General features: G+C 30.7%; 1 protein-coding gene across 1 annotated transcript; it reads left to right on the top strand.

The window, feature by feature from the left end:
• Positions 1-4,358: 4,358 nt before the first annotated feature.
• LOC112795695 (probable magnesium transporter NIPA1) lies at positions 4,359-16,169 on the top strand. Its single transcript, XM_025837796.2, has 8 exons — positions 4,359-4,735; positions 4,825-4,881; positions 4,969-5,059; positions 5,135-5,295; positions 13,425-13,552; positions 13,640-13,777; positions 15,692-15,784; positions 15,906-16,169. Exons 1-8 carry the CDS (start codon positions 4,609-4,611, stop codon positions 16,065-16,067), a joined length of 957 nt encoding a protein of 318 aa, XP_025693581.1. The 5' UTR covers positions 4,359-4,608; the 3' UTR covers positions 16,068-16,169.
• The last annotated feature ends 1,368 nt before the right edge of the window (positions 16,170-17,537 follow it).

The raw sequence follows: 17,537 nt of genomic DNA, 5'->3' as shown, positions 1-17,537 counted from the left end.
GATTATCAAGGTTTGATTCATTGTGTAAAGGAGGGGCTTAATGCATCTTTGTTTATAATTAAGATCCATTGTCCTTCATCCAAGTTGTGTTTCTGAATAATCCTTACATAGATATCATCTTAATGTTATTGTTACTTATGGTACTGGGGGTATAAACGTAATGCTCTGAAATCAGGAGGCAAGGGCAATAGTAGGCAAACCTGCAAACGAAGTTGACACTTTTGAGTAACTAATTATGTTTTAATGGTTTTTTTTTTTGAAATAAATAAAAAAAACTTTATTTTCAAAAACAAATTATTTGAGATTTAACTTCAGAGATACGTTTTTTTTTTAATTTAGGGCAAGTTCGTTGCACTACCGATGAACTTTATTATTTTAATAGAGTTCGCCGCACTTTCGACAAACTTTACGTTGAGTTCGCCATACTATAAACTGTGGGGCCATTTAGTTTGTCACTTTCAACTTTTTTCTTTTTCAAATTTCCTTTTTTCTTTCTTCGTTTGTCATTTTCAGAATCTTCTCTATGAGATTTTCTGTCTTCAAATGTCCGTAAAGTCCTTTATCTACTAGATCATCAGCTTCAGGTCAGTATATAACATGTTAGTTAGATTTTTTATGTTATTGTTTTCAAGTAGAGTTACTGTTTATTGTTTATAACATGTTAGTTAGAGTAACTTATTTGTTAATTGTTAGTTAGTTTAGTCGGAATAATTAATTTCAGTTGTGAGTTAGATGTTAATTAGTTGAATATGCAGTTAGATTAGATTAGAATGATACTAGTTAGTAAAATTAAGTTATCAATTAATTATTGATTAATATGTTTATAGAATTAGTTGAATATGTAATTAGATTATATTAGAATGATACATAGTTAATAAAATTAAGTTATCAATTAATTATTCATTAGTATATTTATAAAGTTAGTTGATGTGATCATATAGTTGGTTTACATACTAATTAGTAAGTTTATAAATTGATTAAGATGTAAGGTAGATAATTAGTTAGTTTAAATATGTCTTTTAAAAATTTAGTTAATGTGAAAGAAACTGAATTCAGTTTATTTTATTTTATTTTACTAGAGTGTAGTTAATGGAGCAGCAGTTATTGGGGTAGAAGCTTACGCTTTATAAATTGAATCAAACTGAGCACATTAAAAGCAGATTTGATTGAGTGGTACGCTTTTTTATCACTCTTATTTATTATATTGTAATAAAGTATGAATTTGTAATTTTATGTGTTATCCTCTTTTTTTTTTAAACTTGTTTATTTTGTTTGGTAGGCGCCTCGGATCTTGCGCACCAGACGAAATTCGATGAGACGTCAGCCTAAACAGATTAGGTCATATCTCATACAAGTTGGGTTTGAGCATGTGGCGTACATAATGGAATTCAAGCATGATTAGCCATTGGCATCAGCGTTGATAGAGAGATGGAGACCTGAGTCTCATACGTTTCATTTGCCATGCGGGGAGATGACTATCTGAATTGACGATATAATCTACCCTCTTCTCCCCGTTATGCTCAATATCATCCATGTTATTACGAATTCTAGAGCTAACGGGGCGACCTCTCTTCACTCTCGTCATCCTAGGGTTGGACCGAATATGGAACCCGTCATAGGATGGTCAGTCATCCCCGTGACCTATGGGTCGAAACTCTTATCTGTAAACATTAAAGATCGACTCCATGCAATACATACGATGTACATACCGCTTCCAATCAAGTCGTGCATGAGAGCAAGCTGCAAGAACGCGACGGCAAGGAACATGAAGAGCCTGAAAATACCCATAATCACACTTACTCTCATCAAGTAACACGTGATAATTCTGTTGTATAGACCTAGGCACTGCCGCTAACTCTTCAAATGTGAATATAGTCCTCGACCAATTAAAATGATAAACATTCATAGTATTGACATGCTTCGAGTTGAATTTTATGGCTTTCATCAACGTCTGTAAGAATACAGCACTGACTTGAAGCTGGGCAAGGGCCTTTGAACCCTTCTTAGCAAAAGGTTCTACTTCTGCTCTAATTTTTTGTCTGTTTGAGTCCTTCAGTTCTGTGTATCTTCTATTGCTTCCTTTGATGCCTTTTTTGTTTTAAAAAAATTAAATAAAAATAAATTTTATGCTCTGTAATTTCTTGATTTGTGACTTTCTTGTTGGATTTTTTTAAAATTTAGATGTTATTAGGGTTTGATTCAGATTTTTAGTTCTTGTAAAATTACTGGTGATCTGTTATGATTTGATTGTAGTTATTTTTCTTTTAAATTCTAGATTTTTTTTTGATATGCTATTTTTTGTATTTTAGAATTAAGATATTAATATATTTTTTATTTTTTAATTTTCAAATTTTAAAGCATATTTTTATTTTTTGTTTTTTGATCGGATATATCTGATATCCGTCCACAAATGTGTAGATCGAATTGGATCTGAATATAAAATGTGCGAATATTAGATTTGATCCGATCCAATAAATTTAATCCGGATCCTATCGAGATTTTAGCCACATCCGATCCACATACAACCCTACTTTATCTTAGGTAATAACTCTCGAACCAACCCTTTATTTACATTGAATTCTGAGTTCTCTGTTCATAATGACTTTATGCATGCTTTAATTTGTTTCATTTTTTTTCATCTTTGCTCTGATGAATTGTTAATTAATTATCTTTTGCTCTGATATATATAATATGTATACTTTTGAACTTGGATTATTGGTTGGATTATTCAGTTCATTTTGATGATTATCACTTATATTTTCTCAAGTATTATGTAAATTATATATTGCTCTAATACTTGTACTATAATGTTGGAATACTTATGGTGAGATTCTCTAAGATTTAAAATAATAGTTGAAAAGTCTTCACTCTAAATGCTTATTATCTTATGATGAGAATAATCAATAATTTTTAGAAATTATATTAGTTTCATCATTACCTAAGGGAAAGAATTTTGACTTCATATAGTTTAACACTTTAAATCGTGTTTTGATAATTAACAAAAATAAATATAATTTAAAACTTTCAATAATTTATATTTAATTATTTTCTCAAGCTTTTAAGTAATAGAAAATTGAGTTATTTATTTCAAACTAGTCAAATATAAGACTTGAAAAAGTCACCTTTATTGTATATCATATACCAAACTAGCAAACACATATTAAAGTAGTTTTGACTAAATATTAACATATATCTTAATAGGATTTAGATTTTAAAGTTTAAAGAAGTCTTAGTTGTTTATAATCTTGTTGATTTATTGTCACAAAAAATAAAAGGGGATAAAAAACCTAATTAACAAGAAATAATCAATTAAACTCGTATAAATACAATTATATATTTTATGAGTTAATAGTCAAATTAATTATTAAAAAATAAGACATTGTTCAAATTTAATTCTGAAATATTTTTTCAATTAAATTGGTCCTTAAAAAATTACAAATTAATCATATTTGTCTTTTAGTCACTTCATTAATAATTTTTTTTAAAGATTGATACGGCAAAATATTAATTGATAATATATATAATACCTAATATATCTAATTAGATATTGATCAAATATATTTATAAAAATTTATTAATTTAGTCATTTTTTCTAATTACAAAAATTCTATTCCCAATCTGACCTAATGACTAAGGGTGTGTTTGGATTTGCATTGGAGAAGAGAGAAGCCCCTTTGAGTTCCTTGAACGCTTCATCATCTTTATGTTTGTCAACATTTTGGCTGCGTTTGTTTCTGAGAATAGAATAGGACAAGACACTAAGAACAACAGACAAGACACTGATAGACAGAGACACAAAATTTTGTGTTCTTTATTCTGTTTGGTGATAAATTAGAACAAATTATGAAAATTTAATTTATTCTATTTTTTTAATTAAATTCATATTTTTTTTGTAATTTTTTATCTAAAAGTGATTTTGAATAATGTAATCCAAACAATATTTAGTTTACTATAATCCATTTTGAATAAAAATGACGAAACATAAACCACGTTAATACCAACTCATTTTGATCCAAATCAATTTTACAAAATCAATTTTATACAAATTTTCTTTTACAAATCCAAACACACACTAAATTAATAGATTTTCTTAAATATATTTAGTTAACGGCTAATTGAACATGGACCAATCGTAATATTTAAAGGACCAATCGTTGATAAAATTATGAGTAGAGTAACTAAACGACAGATATGATTAATTCGTAATATTTAAAATACCACTTTAATTGAAAAAAAAATTTAAAGACGAATTTAAAAAATATTTTTATTTTTCAGGAACTAATTTGACTATTAACTTTATATTTTATTGCTAGGATGAAAAATTATTTAAGTGGTGGCGTGGCTTGTAATTGTGATTTGTGTTTATACGCATAGGTAACGAATTTAGCGTTACCTGTTTCTGTCTTTCTGTCATTTTCTCTTTCTCTAACATACATACATCACAACTTGAGTCTCCCAAATTCAAAAGAAATTCAAAGCTTCTTGCATTGACCCATGAAAATGCGACTTTAGGTCCAGAAAATTCTTAAAAAATTTGCAGGGTGATCAAGGGGGGTTAGGGCCCTGCAAATTTGAATCGTAACCCCTTGAATCATACGATACGACATCATGGGGATGACAAAGGACAACGTAATTGGGTTTGTTTTGGCTGTGTCTTCCAGCATTTTTATTGGTTCAAGCTTTATAATTAAAAAGATGGGTTTATTAAGAGCCGCCGGCAATGGCAAAAGAGCAGGTTCAATTCATTCATTCGCCTTCCTTCCTTCATTCATTATTTTCAAACATTGGAATCATTTTTATAATTTCTTTAATTTGATTAATTAGCCACGGGAGGCCATTCATACCTGACTGAACCGTTTTGGTGGGCCGGAATGATTTCAAGTGAGTCACCTTCTTTAATTATGTAATTAATTAATTAATTTAATTGATAACGTTTATTTAATTAACAATTTTTGTATTTGCTTGTAGTGATCGTTGGGGAAATAGCTAATTTTGCGGCATATGCATTTGCTCCTGCAATTCTTGTAACTCCTTTGGGAGCTTTAAGCATAATTTTCAGGTGAGAGCTGAGCATATATATAATAATGTTATAATGAATGTGATGATTATTAATTATGATTTAATGATGATGCAGTTCAGTGCTAGCTCAATTTATCTTACATGAGAAATTGCATATGTTTGGAAAGCTTGGATGTGCCTTGTGTGTGGTGGGGTCCATAACTATTGTTTTGCATGCACCGCACGAGCGTGACATCCACTCCGTCAAGGAAATATGGGGGCTTGCTACAGAACCAGGTAATCATCTTTATGGATTCATAAACACTCCTTAAATTACACCATAAATAACTTTTTCAGATGAATCTATCAAGTATACGACCACTTCATCAACTTCTCATGTCATATTACCTGTCTAATAATTATTCAATATGTTGAATTAGACGGTGTTTATTTTACTATACATGTAACACGTCCAATAAAATATCAATCCCGTTACGTTACCAACAATATTTTTGCCAACATCTGCCAACTCTTATTTATAAGTGTATTTAATAGAAGTGTCTTTGTGAATGTGTCTAATAAAAATGTCTTTTTTTATAACTGTATTTAATAAAAGTGTCTTTATAGATATATTTTTTGGATGTGTCTCTTTATATATATATTTAAAATATAATAATTAATTATTGTTGACAATAAGTTGGCAGATAATATGTTGGTACCCTATACTTTTCCATAAAATATGGATATCGTTTAGTCGTTGAGATATTAATTTTGATAAACACAAAAATACATAAAAGACACATAAAATACATGTTTTTAGTAAAATACCAATAATACGACACTTGGATACAAATGAAGAGATACGATTTTCTTTTTACTTTTATTTTTTATTATTTTTTAAAATTTCAGTCTCACCTTTAAATATCTGTTTTGTCACATCCATCTCTACCAGCTCCTCTTTCACCGCCTCCCTCTCTTTAAATATCTGTTTCAGTTTTTTTTTTCTAAAAAAAAATTGTTTAATTGATTGTTGAATTTAGTTTGTCTTTTTAAAAAATAAAAATAAAAATAATTATTGAATTAAAATTGTTGATGATAGTAATTTTGGGCTGAAGTTGAAAAACTCGTAGTGATGGGAATGGTAAAAGCAAAGGTAGTAATTATAGATGTATTATTTGAAAGTTAAAATTGATATTTTTTTGTTGATTAGACAAAAAAGAAAAGAAAACAAAACAAACAAAAGGAAGAGAAAAGCCTCCTAAAAATCAGCACCTAAGTTCTTTGTAAGTAAGACGCAAAGCTTATCCAAGTCTCTAACAACTCAGTTTGAGGGATATTATTCACTGCTGCAAATTTTGCCACAACATCCGCAACATGATTGGCTGATTTTTGAATTACTTTAACATCAGCTCTTCAATTTCAAGTCAAAATCTCATGAATTTTAGAAACCAAATCATGATTAACACTTTGGATGTTAGTAAAACGGTCTTAGACTAGAAAAAAAGCTTCCAAACAATCTATCTCACAAGAAATCTGTCGGTACCCTGCCACCCAAGCCAAAAATAATCCTTTTCAAATAGCAAAAAGGTTACAACTACATTGCCAAGCACCATCCGAGTTTCTAATAATACAGCCAAAGCCAGCACAATCGCCATGGATACTAGCATCACTATTAATCTTAAACATTCCCCCAACAGGAGGAGACCAAGATGAGTTCGGGCAAAAAAAATGAACACCATTAAGCTTAGTGAACAAAGACTTTAATTCCTTATCAGATGGTAAGATTAACGATAGCACTTTATTAAAAGGCCAAGAACTTATAGGATTGAAAACATCATTATTCTTGTCTCTCCAAATCCACCAAAGAAGAAAATAGTAGCATTAACATTTTTACATTTAAATATCCATTGTTTTAAGGATGGACAGTGAACATCATTAAACTGTAAAGTTTGCCAAATTGCACTAGCTTTTGGACAATCACGTAAACAATGAAGGACGATTTCTGGAGCTAGGGAATAACGTGAGCATAAATCAGAAGAAGAAAGTCCACGGTGATGTCTAAGTGCAGCAATTAAAGAGCATTATAGAGGCAAAGTCAAACAAAAAATTTAAATTTCTCAAGTACATGGGATCTCCAAAGCCAGAGCCACTCGTCATTCTCCTCCCATCCATGCATATTTATGCTTGCAAAGGCATAAGTAACCACTACTAAAAGAGTAAATTTTTGAATTTGATGCATCCCATCTCCAACCTGCTATGTCCCCAGATTCCACATCAGGATAGTAAGAATTAATATTTAGAGACAAAACATTAGGTATAGTAGTGTAAATTTCATTAAAATTCCAACAACCATCTCTCCAAAGATCACCAATAGCAAGGTCTATCTGCGATGTGGACATATGGCAACTCATTTGCAACAACACCTTCTCTTCTCCAAGAATCAAACCAAAAGGAACCATTTAGAGAACCAATACATTAAGAAAAATCCTCTTTTAGAACTTGATAAGCTTTCACAATACTTGTCCAAACATAGGAAGCATTCTTATAAGAGGACAAGCATCTGTGCTTATATTTAGTAGCAAGCATTTGAATCCAAAATTTTTCTGGACACTAAAAAAAACTGTCAGACAAGTTTGCCTAACAGGCTTATATTGGTGCAAGCAGGGTCTCTAATCCCAAGCTTACCAAACTTCTTCAGGGTGACCATCGTCCTCCAATTGACAAGACTCGTATACCTTCCTTCAACCTGGCCCTTCCAAAGAAATTGGTGCATTAACAAAGATATCTTATTAGTAACATTGATAGGAAAGAACGAAACATATATTTGGTAAATTGGTAAAGAGGCTACTACTGAATTAATCAAATAGAGCCGCCCGACCCTATTCAAGAGACGTCCTTTTCAACTAGCAAGCCGACTCCTTATTTTATCTACGATATTATTAAAGGAAGCTCTGGACACCCTGGAGTGATTAATATTGACGTCGAGATACTTACCAAGATGCTGGGTGAATCTAATGGCAGAAACTCTGGTGAACATCTCTTTCCTTTTATGAGAAACATTCTTGGAACAAAGAGCTCTGGATTTATCTAAATTAATTCCCATTCCAGAAGCTTTGCAAAAATAAGTTGAGGAAATTCATAATAACTTGGACTTGGAATTTTCTGGCTTTGCAAAAAAGCAACAAATCATCAGCAAATATAAGATGGGAGACCCTAGGTCTTCCTTTAGAAATAGCCACTGGATCTCATATACCCATATCAACCTGAGTAGTAATATAGCAAGCTAAACATTCCATACAAATAACAAACAAATAAGGGGACATAGGATCTCTTTGCCGAAGATCCTTCTTAGGAGGAAAAACTTATTTAACCTGCTGCCATTCCAAAGAATTGAAAGAGAGAAAGCTTGGACACAGGACATGATAAGTTTGATAGTAGCAGTGGGGAAACCAAAACCCCTAAGGGAATGCTCTAAAAACCTCCAGTCCACCCTATCATAAGCCTTCGTTCCTTTGTGCGATTTTGTTTTCTTCATGAAATGGAGAATCTCTTGAGTAATGATAATATTCTCTGGAGCGCCCCTGCCTTAGATGAAACCGCCTTGAAGAGATCCAATGATATCTGTCAAAAAAGGTCGGAGCCGGTTCACCAAAACTTTGGTGATAGTCTTATACACCACATTACACAGACTAATCGACCTGAAATCTTTCATGTAATTAGGCATCTCCACTTTGAGAATAAGCACTATGAGAGTTTCCATAAATGAAGCGTCAATGTAACCACATGAGAAAGCATTCTGAACAAGCCTCCAAATATTCAAACCAAGAATCTCCCAGTACTCTTTAAAGAAAAAAGCTTGAAAGTCATCCGGACCTAGAGCCTTAAGGAAATTCATACCAAAAACAGCTTTTTTTACCTCAGTTAGCGTTACTGGTGCAGTGAGATTCTGACAAGCTTCATAACTCAAAGAGAGTAAGCGAATATCCCTAAGAAAATTCAAATCAACTTCTTCTGTTGAACAAAAAAGATGCTTGTAGAAAGATATGGCTTCATTTTAAAGAGCATCTTGATCTGTAGACCAAGTACCATCATTTAAAAACAACCCATTAATCTTATTATGTTTCCAACGATTCAGAGATTGGAAGTGAAAAAATTTTGTATTCCTATCTCCAAAACGCACCCACTGTTTTCGAGATTTTTAAAACAAAAAATTTCTTCCTGTAAAAGAATACAATTATACTCATGTGTAAGCTCATTTTCTTTGTTTCTAAGAGAAAGAGAATCAACCAACTCAAGCCTCTTCTGGATAGATTCAATTTATTTCTCTAACTTTTTTTTCACAAAAATATTACCAAAAATCTTAGAATTAAAATCCAAAGAACCTTCTTGCATCTTATGAAGATTTTCAGCTACACACCAAGACCCATGCCTCCAATTTTGCTGCACACATATCTATATGTTGGGTGAGTAGTCCAAGCATCTTAGAACCTAAAGGGATGAGCACCTTTGTGTTGAGGAGCACCTTCACATCTCACCAAGATTGGACAGTAATCTGAATGAAGTCTACTGAGAATTTTTTCATAAGCTTCTGGAAACAGTGAAAGCCAAGAACTATTGATAAGATCCCTGTCCAACTTCTTTGCTATGTCTCTAAAATTTTGAATTCTTCTATACTAAGTGAAACTCCTACCAATCATACGAAGGTCAAGTAAGCCATAATCTTCTAGGACCGAGGCAAAGATCTCGGCCCTTTGAATAGAAAAGAAGCCTCATCTGACCTCATCTTCTCTCAAAATTTCGTTAAAATTCCCAATCACAAGCCACATACCATCAAAAGAAGAAGCCAAAGGTAAAAGATGTTCCCACAACAAGACTTTACTATTAAAATGGGGACTAGCATACACTGCACTGCATCTCCAATTCATATTGCCTCGGTAAAATTCAAAAGTGAGACATTGATCAAAATTACTAATAAGTCTATAAGGAATATTTGGAATAGAAGAGAGAAACAAATACCTCTTTTTTGAAAAATATGTCCGAGGTTATCTTTGAAGTGAATGGTGGTTGATAGAAAAATTCTTGATTATAATTGCCGGTATGAGTACTGCGTTCAACCTGTAGCCTCCACAGTATCAATAGAATAAAACCCCAACATCTTCAAAAACACTTTAAGACTCTAAAAAGGAGAATGAATTTCCACAATAATGAAAAAGGTAGGACGGTATTTTTTCACCAACTCCTTGCAATGAACCCATGCCAATTTGTTAGAGGCACCTCTAACATTTCAAACTATTATATTAAGACTATCCATAAACAATAACATCAAAGAAGAATAATGAATGGGGGTTCTAATTCTCAACCTTCGGCCCAATTTGGCCATCTCTCTGTTCCACCTCGGTTTGTTTTTCGCTATTCTTAAGCCCCTCATGAACACGATCATTGTTCACTGGGGATCCTTGGAGGGATGCTAGTCTTGGTCTTTTCCTACCAGTTCCAAAGCGAAAAGTATACATTCGAGAGATTGCGCCCTTCCTTAGATTCTATTCTGCGAATTTTAGTGCAAAAGATTCTTCAATTTTGTCTTTCTTAGCAATTTTTTCTTTGGGTGCATGTTGTTATTTGTTTTGGCCCAAATTCATTAAGCCTTTCAAGATAACTCTTTTTTTTTAGCTTTGTGGGGTTTGCTGGAAGATGACCCATATGACACTTCACCCTTTTTTAAACCCACTTTAGCTTTTTCTTTTTTATTCACCCTAGTTCACCCTTCCTCTTTATTACTTGCTACCAAATTAACGTGATTTGCATGAGAAACGGTCCCCGAAAAATCCAGACCTTCCCTATTCTTTTGCTTCTCACCAATATTATTTTCAAATTCAAAAATTATCTTTTTTGATCAACTGTTACATTTCTCATCTCCGACAATTTGTCGATTTCCGGTGACATCTTCTCATGGTTCTCATTCAAAGCAATTTCTTCCATACCCTCATTAATGTAAGAAGGAGCACTATTGTACTCCCTTGCTACATGACCATATCATGAACACGTCCCACAAATAAGATAGAGACTCTCATATTTTACTTCATATTCATAGTCATTAACAATAATTTTCTTTATTTTATACGCATCATTGCCTTCTTCTGGTAGTACCATATAGGAAGTCCAGAGATGTGGATCCAAACCATGGTGGATCCAAAAGAGGCCTCACATGGTCTGAAATCATAAGACCAAGATTTTACAGCCATATAAAACCCCGCAATCAGCCATGGGTCACCTAAGAGCACTCTCTTCCTATCTTCAAAGAGATTAAACTTGACCATGAAATATTCAAACCCAACATCTAACAATTCAAAACCACCTTTGAGACGCCATAAGACCTTAAGCTTGTGAAGAAGCACTGTGTAATTGAAATACTTTCCTAACACCTTAATAACAACGGCATCCATATATGGTTCAGCCAAAGAAGTTCTAGCTTTCTCCAAAAAAGTTACATGTGGTGGTGTGAAGTCTCTTGCTTTTCAGTTACCACAGCCATACTATCTCCAAAAAGAGATTTCGTTCATATGAAAGCCTTAGCCGTCTTAACGCCTACCACTTTATCTCTAAAGGACACCTTTAAGGATTTGACCGTCTCCCCCAAATTGATTCCCTCCTTGTCCCGAGATACAAACTCATTGCACTCTCCCCCTTATCTCTGTTGTCAGCATTGTCAGCTTTTTCACTGTGTTTTTTCCTAGAACACTTTCTCCCGCGCTCTCTTCCACTCATTTTTTTATTTAGATTATTATGTTTTATATATCATCATCAAATATAATAAAAAAATTGTATATTTTTGTGTTTATGTCTCTTTGTAAATTTGTGTTTATATATTTATGTCCAAAATATATTAACCAAATGTTGTCCTATATCTTAGTATATTTGTGTTCATGTTAGTATCATATTTTGTGTCTATAGTTGTGTTTGCTTATCTTATCTGTAAATCAGAAATTTTAATACATAAATAAAATTATTTTATACTTTTTATGTTACTGTTAAAGTTTAAACTAAAATAAATTAATCAATCCAATCTACATTACAGCTAAGCTTGAACTAAAATAAACTTTTGAAGTACAACAAAATGTATTAAAAATATATAAATATATCTCAAACTTTATTTATTACTAAAGAATTTGAGAGTTTACAGTTAAGAATGTTCTAAAACAAATGAATGGAAGAATAGTGGGTCCGAATAATATAGTTTTTTTTTAAGTTTCAAAAGGTTGAAGAAGAAAAGGCCTTAGATTAACTAAGCTTTTAAACATATTTTAAGGTTTAAATACCGTAATTTCTATTTATAAAAAGGTAAATTTTATCTATTTTTTTAAATTAAAGAATAAATTATACTTTTAGGGACATGCCTTATTTTTATTGAATGAAATAAATTAGTTTATCATAATTAACTTTAATTTTAATAAAATTTGAGTTTTGTTAATCTAATCAATTAACAATAATGTAGCCTTTTTTGCAAATTATAAAAATCACTAGACAAGTCTAATTTTATAATTTTTCATCCACACATTTATTAATCAATTTCAACTGCAAATTATAAAAAAAAACTCTCAAAAGACAAAAGGTTAAATAAAAAGAAAATTCAAGAGACACCAAAAATTTAAAATTCTCAAAATTCTCTTGCTTTCTTATTTTTTTAAAAAAATAATTTTTATTGCTCTTATTGACTAATTAAATAATTATATCTATTTATTATTCATCATTTTTGCATACCAATTGAAAAGTTATTTCACACAACTTATTCATGGTTACTACGTTTCTACTTGCATTTGGGTCTTTGTTTTTTCTTCTTGTTGCCCATACATATCTTCTAGTGCATTTTAGTTTGCCGGCGCCGTAAATATCCATGACTAGAGATGGCAAAATTTTTCGGGACGTTGAGATTTTTTCAGAAACTGTTTCGAATGAAAATCCAACTATAAAAGTTTTTTTCCCAGAAATAGAGATGAAGAGTAAAATTATTTCGAAATAGGCGCGGAAATTCGAGCAAACATCCCCATCCCATTTCCGCTAATTCCTGTCACACACACGTATAAACCTAAAACTCCTCATCCTAATTTGTTAGGAAGAATCATAAAAAAGTATCAAATAAAAGTAAGAATTTATACATGATTTTCATTAGTTTGAAAAAAGCATAGGATATCGTGGAAAATTTTTTTGATTCATCACTCTTAAATTAGTTATATTTGGAAAAAAAGATTAAAATTCTGATTCCACTCGTCCCAATTATCAATAAATAAAGAATTTCTCAATCAATAAAAAAATTCCCGGCTTTAATGAGATTATTTCAGTGGATTAATTTTGATGAAGTAGTTAAAACTTAAAAGTATGCACCATTTTATTTTATTTTATTTTTTCTTTTAATTGCATTTTATGAACAGGTTTTATTTTCTATGCCATTATTTGTGTGGCATTGATTTGCATTCTGATTTTCCGTTATGCGCCAACCCACGGACAGAAGTATATAGTGGTATATATTGGAATATGCTCACTCACGGGCTCACTCACGGTATTAATTAATATTAATTATTATATATATATATATGTGTTCAATCCTCAAAATAATTGATGATAATCTTAGTTTATGCATATATAGGTTATGTGTGTGAAAGCAGTGGGAATGGCCTTGAAGCTTACATTTGAAGGGAATAATCAATTTAAATACTATCAAACTTGGTTATTCACATTGGCCGTCGTTGGCTGTTGTCTCATGCAGATTAACTACTTAAACAAGGTAAGATCGCCATTGTTCTTGTAAGGGTTAAGTATGATTATAGTCTCTAAGGTAGTGTTTGGTAGAAAGACAGATACTGAAAGACTGAGACACAGAGACTAAAAGACAGAGACTGAAATAAGTTTTAGTATTCTGTTTGGTGTCAAGTGAGAGACAAAAATTAAAACAAGAATAAAACTCTAATTTAATTTGCACAAAGGATAAAATTGGAATTAATTAATTAAAATGAGAGTATTTTAGGTATAAAATATTATTAAAGTTTCAGTCTCTGTTTCTAAAAATATCAGTCCCCTGTGTCCTTACATTTTGGAGGCACTGAAATACTGAAATTTTGGGATAGAGACAGAAATTTTAGTATCAGTCTCTGAGCCAACAAACATAATACTGTGTCTCAGTCTCTCAGTTTCAGTACTGCAAAACAAACGCTACCTAAGATACACGCAAAAAATATTTTTCGTCTTCAACTTTTTTTGTTATATAAAATTGTCTTTAAAGTCTAAAACTAAATTTTAAAATTATCTTTTTTACTTAAATATTAAAATTTTGGACCAAATTATTCATAACAAAATATTATATAAAAAAATAGAGAGTTTCTGTTCTTCCGAACAGAAAAAAAAAGAAGAAAAAATAGGGACAGAACTTGGTGGAATATTAAAGAGGGGCCAAAAATTAATTTCACAATAAAATAGGACTAAAATAAAAATTTTAAAGAGGATTAAATTAAAATTTATATGTAATCTATATGAAGAAATTAAAATTTAGGAGGGTCATTGTCCTCTTTCTTTATTATGAGACTTTGTCACTGGACAAAAGGGAAGAAGAAGAAATTATTCACTATCTACCTGTGTTTCCGTTTTTGCCGTCATCTCCGTAAAATTTTGGTTTCAAAGCTAAAGACGATTTTAAAATCAAGTTAAACTTTAGGATAATTTTATATGCAAAAAAAGGTTGAAGAGAAAAAAAAATTCAACCTATACCTTAAAAATCAAAATCGTACTTAACCCTTCTTATAATATCTCATGAATTTTTTTAATACTAGTGGAGCTTTATAAAAGAATCAAACTGTTTTAAAGAAAGAAAATTGGTAAACTAAGAACTTGAAAATATAATCACTTGTTTTTTCATAGAATTATCATAGACTTAAGTATATTTCTAGATATAGAATCCATTAGAAATATAAGATTTAAAATCTAACATTCTATGATATATTGTTATATTGGAAGCCTACTATACGCAGTTACGCACATCTGATACAAAAATCATAGCGCGAAGATAATAAAGTTTCGGGTGGTAAATGGGTTTGTCCCTCCCATTCCGTTCTTGCTCCGAACAAATTCTACCATTAAATTAGTTTAAATCTTCGACACTTGTTTAAGTTACTAATGAGCTAACTATTAAAAAAATCTAATTTGATTAGGTGGGGTGATGGCTTTAGCTCTGAGAACTGAATTGAATTTTTTTAGAATTTTTTAGAGTTGGACTAGGTTAGTTTTGAAATTGATCTGTTTTTGGCTTATAGTATTTAAAAAAAACCAATGAAAATAAAATCTAAATGACAAAATTTTAAAAGGCGCAATTAACCTCGATGCATTTTTCTTCTCATTTATTATTTTTACCTTTTTTCATCTCACAAAATTTTAAAAACAAATAACAATGAAAATAAAATTTAAACATAATAGATCCTACTAATTGGTTTAACTTTTCTGTATGATATATTATTGTTCAAATTTTTCTGAGCCTTGATTTACTTAGTTATGTATAGAAGTAACTCCAACCCTAAATTTACAGAATTTAAAATGCACAAAAATGATTATTTATCGGTGTTAATCGGATCCCCTAATCAAATGTAACATATTCTATTTCTTTGGTCTGGAAAATTAAGTAACAAGTTCAAATTGGAATAAATGTTTGCAGGCTTTGGACATCTTTAACACAAATGTGGTCTCTCCAGTTTACTACGTCATGTTTACTACACTTACCATCGTTGCCAGTATAATCATGTTTAAGGTGAATTATTTATTTACTTTCCATGCCTTTTCCATCAATTGCATTATTTAGCTTTATTATTAATAATGAATGAAATATGCAAATAAATTATAGTAACAATATTTTCGTTCTTTTACTGTAGGATTGGGACAACTCAAGTGCACAACAGATTGCAACTGAATTGTGTGGTTTTGTCACAATTTTATCAGGGACATTCCTTCTTCACAAAACTAAGGATATGGGAAACCCACCACCAGAAGTTTCTAATATTTCAAAGTCAAGTGAAGACCCTCCAGAAATTTGATTCATTTTTGTGTTTACATTACAACAGCAATTTGCTATTATTCGATGTATATGTAACTAACATAATTTAATTAATTAATTGTTAAATTAATCGTTATTCAAACCGACTCACACACGTTTTTACTATAGAATATTTAATAATTACCAGTTATTCCAACTATAGAATATCTAATTACCAGTTATTCTTTATTTCTCAAAATGTGGTGAAAAATATTATCCCATGATATACGGACACTAATACCGGACAAAACAGGATACGACATGGACACGCCGATATACAAATTTTAAAATTTTATAAGATATAGGAACACATATACATCTAAAATATAAAATATTTTTTGGATAAATCGTAATCATATTTTGATATTTTATTGATATTAAAATATACATTAATTTTTTAAATTATTTTTAATATCTTATTTTAATTATATCAAGTATTTAAAATATTTTTTGTTTTGATAAATAATAATATATACTATATCTAAATTCATTTTAAGAATATATGTTAAGAATAAAATTAGACACGCTGACACGTGATGGTATTTAGGTGTGTTCAAACGTGTCTAGAAAAGAATTTTTTATTTTTTATTAAGACACAATTGGACATAGAGCAGACACACGTATCGGACAAGTGTCGATGAATGTTGTGTCTAAAATATGTCCAATATGCAAACACAACAACTCAACGAAGTATCTGTGTTTTATAGATATTGCCACTTATAATAAAGGATAGTTAAACTATTTTGAAGTTATTTGATTTTTTTCATATATATATATATATATATATATATATATATATTCAAAAGATATTAATTAATACTAAATGTATTCAATTTAATTATTTAAATAATATTAAAGTGAAAACTTACTATTAAATAATAGGTTAAATTCTGGATTAGTTCTTATAATTTTTTTAAATTTATAATTTTTAAATTTTTTAAGTGTAAAAATTTATGACGAAATCGCTACACGCCTACAATATATATAAATTTGTAACTATGTCCCATTATTCAAAAAATATTGGATTTAACATAATATACTTAAGCATATTCTCAAGTGGTGTCAGAAAGGTTTGATGTGGCTAATAATTGAGTTAATAGTCAAATTCATCTCTAAAAGATACTTTGATCTCTATTTTTGTTCTAAAAAATAAAATTAATCAAATTCATCCTCGAAAGATAACTAATCTGGTCGCATTAGTCCTTCTGTTATCTCCTGCACTGAAGTGGCTAACGCTCACTAACATAGCCTGTTGACTGCCAATGTGACACTTGTTTAGTGTATCCTCTTGTTGCTGATAAGATAAGTTCATTAGATCAATTCAAATCAGTCTCTAAGTCCATAAATCCTAATCCCAAATTAGCATTGACGGCCTTCACTCTTCTCTTGTTCTCTTCTGCTGTTTCAGCCATGACCAGTAGAAGCAGCAAAACCACCAGAGCATCATCAGCACCAAGTAAGTTCATAACAG

Source organism: Arachis hypogaea, chromosome 4, assembly GCF_003086295.3.
Source record: "Arachis hypogaea cultivar Tifrunner chromosome 4, arahy.Tifrunner.gnm2.J5K5, whole genome shotgun sequence".
Taxonomy (NCBI): domain Eukaryota; kingdom Viridiplantae; phylum Streptophyta; class Magnoliopsida; order Fabales; family Fabaceae; genus Arachis; species Arachis hypogaea.
This window is presented reverse-complemented; position numbering and strand designations above follow the sequence as displayed.

Coding starts and splice junctions, on each gene's coding strand:
- LOC112795695 (XM_025837796.2), top strand. CDS start 4,609: ATGGGGATGACAAAGGACAACGTAATTGGGTTTGTTTTGGCTGTGTCT. Junction 13,553..13,639: donor CACTCACGGGCTCACTCACG/GTATTAATTAAT, acceptor ATGCATATATAG/GTTATGTGTGTGAAAGCAGT. Junction 15,785..15,905: donor CCAGTATAATCATGTTTAAG/GTGAATTATTTA, acceptor CTTTTACTGTAG/GATTGGGACAACTCAAGTGC.